This window comes from Lagopus leucura, unplaced genomic scaffold, assembly GCF_019238085.1.
Source record: "Lagopus leucura isolate 7727_CA_CO unplaced genomic scaffold, USGS_WTPT01 37069-0_obj-0_obj, whole genome shotgun sequence".
In the NCBI taxonomy this organism is placed as follows: Eukaryota; Metazoa; Chordata; class Aves; order Galliformes; family Phasianidae; genus Lagopus; species Lagopus leucura.
In genome coordinates, this window is record NW_024968914.1 from 85 (window position 1) to 6507 (window position 6423).

General features: G+C 53.5%; 1 protein-coding gene across 3 annotated transcripts; it reads left to right on the top strand.

The window, feature by feature from the left end:
• The first annotated feature begins 250 nt into the window (after nt 1–250).
• LOC122193908 (E3 ubiquitin-protein ligase RNF123-like) lies at nt 251–6292 on the top strand. 3 transcript variants are annotated; one of them, XM_042894809.1, is made up of 4 exons: nt 251–287; nt 2271–2462; nt 3631–3715; nt 5920–6292. In XM_042894809.1, exons 2-4 carry the CDS (start codon nt 2381–2383, stop codon nt 6041–6043), a joined length of 291 nt encoding a protein of 96 aa, XP_042750743.1. In that variant the 5' UTR covers nt 251–287; nt 2271–2380; the 3' UTR covers nt 6044–6292. The 3 variants fall into 3 exon arrangements, with proteins under 3 accessions (XP_042750743.1, XP_042750744.1, XP_042750742.1); XM_042894810.1 differs by lacking the exon at nt 251–287 and adding an exon at nt 450–513; XM_042894808.1 differs by lacking the exon at nt 251–287 and having other exon boundaries at nt 1687–2462.
• The last annotated feature ends 131 nt before the right edge of the window (nt 6293–6423 follow it).

Genomic DNA, 6423 nt, shown 5'->3' on the forward strand with positions numbered 1-6423 from the left:
CCCGCTCCGGGCCCGCCGGCCGCACTCCGCCGCGCACCCAGCGCTCTCCGGCCGGTGTCCCCGCGCCATCCCCCGCCGGCCGGGTCGTCTGGACGCTTTCCCTCCCTCTCCGGCTCTCGCTGGCCGCCGCGCATCCGTGGACGCCCCGCGCGGACTCACGCTGCGGGTGCGGAGCGCGGTCCGCTCGGCGCCTCCGCCCGTCTCCCAGCAACGCGCCCGCCCTTTCGCGTGGCCCTCGCGGCTCGCCGTAGCGCGGTGGCGGCGGCGGCGGCGCGCCCGGGCTGGCGGTGAGTGCGGAGCGTTGGGCCGTGGCGCCCGGGTTCCGTTTCAGCCCGCGCGCGGCGGTGCGCCGAACGGGGCCCGGCCCAGGGGCTGCCCCTGGCAGCGCGACCTCAACCGGGGGGGGCGGAGAGGCCGCGTCCGCGTCCTTCCGGGCCGGGGCCGGGGCCGGCGGCTCGATGGGAGGCTGCCCGCTTGTGGCCTTGGGGACGTCGCTGCGTTTGGCACGCGCGGGTAGAGTCGGGACCCGGGCTTTCCTCGTGCGTTCGGGCGGTGCCGCGGGTCTGAGGGCTGCCGCTGCTCTGGGGATGCCGCGGGGCTGGCGGTGCTGGCGTTGTCTCCTCGCCCTTGCCGCGATGGCAGGGTGGAGTGCAGCTTCCCGACAAAGCTGCGTTGGCTGGCTCTCCTGCCCATCCTGTGCCAGCCCGATTTAAAACCTGGCCTCCCCCGTGCTGTTTGTTCTGCGCTTCCTCTAAAAAGGGTTCCGCTTGTGGCTGCCCAGAGTGGGGAGTCCAGTGCCTGGCCTCAGTCAGAGCGCACGTTTGCTGGGGCTGCATGGCCGGCTTTGTTTTTAGGCACCGAATCACCGATCTGAGCAGTGAAGAGGCTGATGTGTGTGCTGCTCTGCCCTCTCTCTGACCTGCTGGCAGCACCGTGGATATGCGCTGCGGCACGGCAGCAGTGCTGCACCCTCCTACTTGTTTAGGGCGTCCAGAAGCTCGGGTCCCTGGCTGGTCACTCCGCGTGGCACTTGCCAAGGTCCTAACTTGTCTCAGACCAACTTGCTACACGCTCTGTATAAGATGCGTCGCAGAATCTCAGCATGGTTTGACTGAGAGGGACCTTACAGCCCCCAGTCCCACCCCTGCCATGGTCTGGCTGCCCCCCAGCTTGGGCTGCCCAGGGCCCCTCCATGGCCTGGGGCACCTCCAGGGATGGCACCCACAGCTCTGGACAGCACTGCCAGCGCTTCACTGCCCACTGAGCAAAGAATTTCTTCCTACTATCTCACCTAAATCTCCCCTTTTAGTTTGAAATTGTTACCCCTTGACCTTTTACTATCAGTCGGTGTAAGAAGTCATTCTCCCTCCTACATGAAAGCTCCCCTCAAGTACTGGAAGGTCACAGTGAGGTCTCCCTGGAGCCTTCTCTTCTCTGTGCTGATCACCCCCATCTCCCTCAGCCTGTCTCCATAGGAGAGGTGTTCCAGCCCGCTGAGCATCTTCGTGGCCTCCTCTGGCCCACAGCCCCACAGCCCTCCTTTACTGTGGCCCCCAGGCCTGGACGCAGTGCTCCAGGTGGGGCCTCATGAGGGCAAAGCAGAGGTGGAACAATCCCCTCCCTGCCTGCTGCCCCCTGCTGCTGATGCAGCCCAGGATGCTGTTGGCCTTCCAAGCTATGAGTGCACACTGCTGGCTCATACAGAACTTTTTGTCCATCAGGACCCCCCAAGTCCTTCTCTTAGTCCTTCTGCTCTGAAAGAGCTATTCTCCCAGTCTGTTCACAAATCTGGTATTGCCCCAAGCCAAGTACAGCACCTTGCCCTTAGACTTACTGAACTTTGTTGAGTTCACGTGGGCCCACTTCTCAAGTTCGTCCAGGTCCCTCTGGATGGTATCCTTTCCTTCCATTTTATCAGCTGCACCACCCAAGTTGGTGTAATCCAAAGACATGCTAATCACACTGTATGTGTCATTGGCAATGATGTTGAAGAGCACTGGTCTTAAGATGGTCCCCCTGAGGGACACCGCTCGTCACCGGCTCCCACCTGGACATAACGCTGCCAACCAGCCACTTCCTTACCCACTAAAGAGTCCTCCCTTCAAATCCATATCTTGGGAAAGATTGGGAAAATCCTGGGAAGATTTTGGGCAGTTGGACAAGTGGATCTGAGAGCAGGATTGGCAGCTGTCACCAGCTTTGGGCTCTTGTGTGGTGGCATTAGTGGTGGCACTTTGGCTTCTGTGGCTTAACCCAGTTGTTTACTCCAGGTGCATGAACCCACAAGAAAGGGGGAAGTCCTCAGGTGGCAGCATCCTCCCCAGAAGTTCTGTTCTAGGTGTCTGTCTTACCTCCGCTCTGGAGCTGGTGCCTGTGAAGAATGACCTCACGGGGTGCTGGGACGGCTCTGTCAAGGAAGAACTACCGGCTGAGCACTGGGCCAGACAAGTCCAAGGTTGCAGGTATGGGCTGAGCATGCTTTGTATGAGCAGGACCGCTGTGGATCGGGGTGAGCGGCCCAGGCCTCACCTGAGATCACCTGCGTTCCAGTTGCACTTATCTTGCTGACAAGAGGCATAGCGGGGCTGAAAGTGAGTAAATCTCTGAGCTGAGGTGAGGTTTTGGGAGGGCCTTTCCTGCCCTATGAAGGACTCCACCAGCAGCTCAGGTCACAGTGCCCTTTCTTCAGCGATGAGAGGCTGGAGGGCATGGTGTTGCTTGTCTTTGTCCCATCTGACCTGGGGCTTCTCAGGTTCTGAGATCAGTCTTTTCCTTGGAAACGTTGGTACCTGGTAAGCAGTCCATTTTCTCCTGGACTGACCAGTCCATCAGAATCGTGCATTAAGATCACAGATGTGGGATTTGAGGGCTCTGTGGCATCCAGAGCTTTGTGACACAAGGGATAGCTTTGCACAGTGAAAGCTGGTGTGAGGTGTACAGGATTAAAGAGAGCTGTGAGTTTAGTCTAGATGATCTAAGAAGAACTTCTTCTCTCAGAGAGTGGTCAGGCAATGGAATGGCTGCCCACGGAGGTGGTGGAGTCGCCCTTCCTGGCAGTGTTCAAGAGGCATCTGGATGATGTGCTGTGTGATATGGTTTAGTGCTTGTGGTGGCAATGCTGATGAGGAGACGGTTGGACTGGATGATCTTATAGGTTGTTTCCAACCTTGTGATTCTATGATTCCGTGATCTGTGTCTGCAAGCCTTCCTGTCTCTGCATCTTTAGTGCAGTTAACCTAAAATGTTCCAGGACATCAGGAATTGTAACACCAGAACTATTTGTGTTTGTTTATGGGGGTTTGGTTTTGCTTTTAAATTGGATCCCCACTTTCAAATGTGAAGTTACTTTATCTGGCAGCAGTAAGCAGGGCTCCTGAAGATGTCGTCTCCCCCTGGGGAACCACTGGTAGCCAGAACCACTGGTAGCCTCCCCTCTTGCAGAAATGCACTCACTCCACGTTGCTGGGCTGTAGGGCTGTTAGTGAAGAGAGCGAGAAGGTAAATAACTTCTTGGAGCTCCGTCTTCCCCTGTGTTGGTCTGTGAACCTTGTTGCTTGTACTCGAAGTTAATGCTTTGATTTCTAACTCTCTGAGCTTCTTTTTATCTCTCTTTTTTTTTTTTCCCACAAGGGATTGTGAACAGCAGGCTACTGAATGACTATCTGCATCGGGTCTTCTCCAGTGCTGATGGGAACCAGCCTGCAGCTGCTTACAGGTATGGGACTTCTTAGTCTCTAGATGGCAGCGATGCTGCATCAGTGCCCTGCATGTAAAACCCCATATAGAAGGTCACGAGGCAATATTTCTGAAATAAATAGGCAGGTATGCATTGCCCTTCTCATTCCTGTTCCCTCTCTGCTTGTGAAGAAGTGCAAAATGCACAGGTTTTAGCTAGTGAAAAGTATGTCATCAGTGCCCAGTAAATTGAATGCAAGGCTGCTACTTGTACATTGAAGACCAAATGCTTCTCAGGCAGTGGAACTGTCAGTCCTTTTCTTGTTAGGAGTCACCAAAGGAAAAGGAACACAAAATTGCTGTACAGTGTCTTTTTCCATCTCTTTGCTTTCATTTCTCCTTGTAGTCCAGCAGCTTGTAGCTTTGGATGAGAGGAAGGTGCTTTGCATTTCAATGTTTTGGCAGAGGCAAGTCAGCTGGGTGCAGAGCAGGTCCATGTGTTGCAGAGAGGCAGGCGCGTGGCTGCTGCTGGGTGGGCAGTGCTGCAGAGTGGGCTGGGGTCATGTTCCGCAGCCATACTTAGTAGTGCCAGCTCAAATGTGAGCCTGTGGCTGCTAAAAATAGCTCTGGGTTCTCTGTGTGCTTGATGAGCTGAGGTTCTTGTGGGGGAGGCGACGTGGGTTGTGTTACTTGGCCACAAGCTCTCCTGCCAACATGCCTTGGTTGTTCCAGTGCCCAGTGTTCCAGTTTTGCTTGTCAGTACTGCTGACTTCTTTGCCTGGCAAGCACAGAACTGATAGTTGGTTGGATCGGTCCCTCTGTTTGCAGCTCCCTCCCAGTCTTCTCCCTGGACTTGGTAGAAAGCCCAGTAGCAGTCAGATTGGTCTCGAAAATACTTCTATGGTGTGCTATGTTGTCTTTTGGGGAGCTCATTGTAAACCTCTCTGGCTGTCTCCTCTCCATCTGTCTCGTGCTCTTCTGCCTCTTTCCTGCACTCTTTCTCCATGCTAGCTGCTGATACAGCTGCTTTGCTGAAGCCACTCTCTCCTGCCAATCCAAAGCTGCTTCTTTGGTTCCGCTTCTGTGCATCTTCACATCCATTGGACTTTCAGAACGTCTCTCACCACTTCTTCAAAAAGTGCCTGGTCCCAAAGAATTGGAATGGTTGTTCCATAGATGAGTGGAAATGGGAACCAGGGTAGGAAAAGCCAGCAATTCTCACAGTAACAAAGGGAAATCACGATGGTGCCACGAACACAACACAAGCAGTGCTGTTCTGTTAATCTTTGGGAAGTTTTAAAAGGAAAAGAGCATGAAATGACAAAGTTTGCTGCTATTACAAAGTGATGTAGTGAAAGGGGAGCAGCCCCAACTTTACACATAAAGTAGTGGGGTCTGGGCTGATTTCTGCTGCATAGGAATGAGACAGGAGGGAGATGAACTCTTCAGTAAGTTAGGAAAAAAAGCAGATGGAAAGTAAATGATTGTTAGCAAAGGGATTCTGGAAAAGGAAAGTCATTATGCCACAGAATGAATTTGTGGTCAACCCTCATCTTGATTAGCTTGCTGTGGTTGCACCAGCTCCAAAAGGCTATCTTGGAGCTGCGGAGAAGAAGGGTAAGAGCAACAGCCACAAGTCTGGAAGGTCTGCTGTACGAGGAATAACTAAGTGAGCCAATCTCAAGACGAGAGAACTGAGAGGGTCTGTGTGGAAGGTCTCTGCAGTGGTAGGCTGGAGGGTGTTGGCGAGGCATTTTACTTTATTACACAAAGTGTGAAGACAGAATGTTTTTGGCTGTTCTCATGGCGATGATGCTGGGCGAGCTTGACCTCTGTCTGAGCTGCTACAGCTGCTGATACAATCTTCTTTCTGGTTTTGTATTATGAAGTACTTGGGAAAAGAACTAAATCCTGTCCTGTGCTGTGTTTGTATGATGCCAGCCTCAGCAATGCCCCAGCCTTTACTTATTGCAAGTACAGGCTGGCAAAATACTCCTTAGCAGGCTGAAGACTGAAGGATCCTCTGTTAACTGCTTCATTTGTTCGCACCTGTTTGGTTCTTGGTTCGTCCATCGCACCGGCATGCTGGTCAGCAAATTCCTCAGATCCATGACAAGAAACTCAGATCGACAGAGCTTCCTGGTTCATGTGTCAACACGACCACATGCTGACACGTGTCCGGACTGAAACGCTTTAAAACTTGAAGGCAGAGCTTTCTGAAGTGCTCCTGTGTTTATTCCCTAGAAAGCACCTGACGTTCCAGAACCTGCAGGAGCACCTCGACCGGTTGCTAGCAGAGGAGAATGGCTCTGAAGACAGCCAAGGTAGGAGGCACAAGATGCCTGCAGTCTGTGTTTGTGCTGTCTGACTGGGGGGGACAAGTAATGTCATGCAACACAGTTCCCTGAGTAAGCAGTTTTCTGCCATCTTGTGCTCTAATTTATTGCCCCTGTTCATCCTGCCTGCTAGCAGCCCATCAGACAGCCCTCAAGCAGGTCTGCTTGTTGATGGAGGAGGCCAGTTTCCAGGTGGCAATGCCTGAAAAAGCAGCTTTGGAGCAGTAGTTGGATATATTTCAATGATAGCGATGTGCAGAGCCTTTGCCATGACCAGCTGTGAGGAGTGCTGTCCTCACTGGAGATCATAGAGGCCTGCAGATGATTTCTGTCCATGGGTCTCTGCTGTGGGTGTCTGGTTAGGGCCTCAGCCTGTTGCCTCTGTTCTTGCTAGCATCTGTTTCCCTGAACG

What these genes read in the sequence shown, in the direction of transcription:
- LOC122193908 (XM_042894809.1), top strand. Translation starts at nt 2,381, where the DNA reads ATGACCTCACGGGGTGCTGGGACGGCTCTGTCAAGGAAGAACTACCGG. An exon ending in AGACAAGTCCAAGGTTGCAG is followed by an intron (nt 2,463 to 3,630) that starts GTATGGGCTGAG and finishes TTTTCCCACAAG; the next exon opens with GGATTGTGAACAGCAGGCTA. An exon ending in CAGCCTGCAGCTGCTTACAG is followed by an intron (nt 3,716 to 5,919) that starts GTATGGGACTTC and finishes TTTATTCCCTAG; the next exon opens with AAAGCACCTGACGTTCCAGA.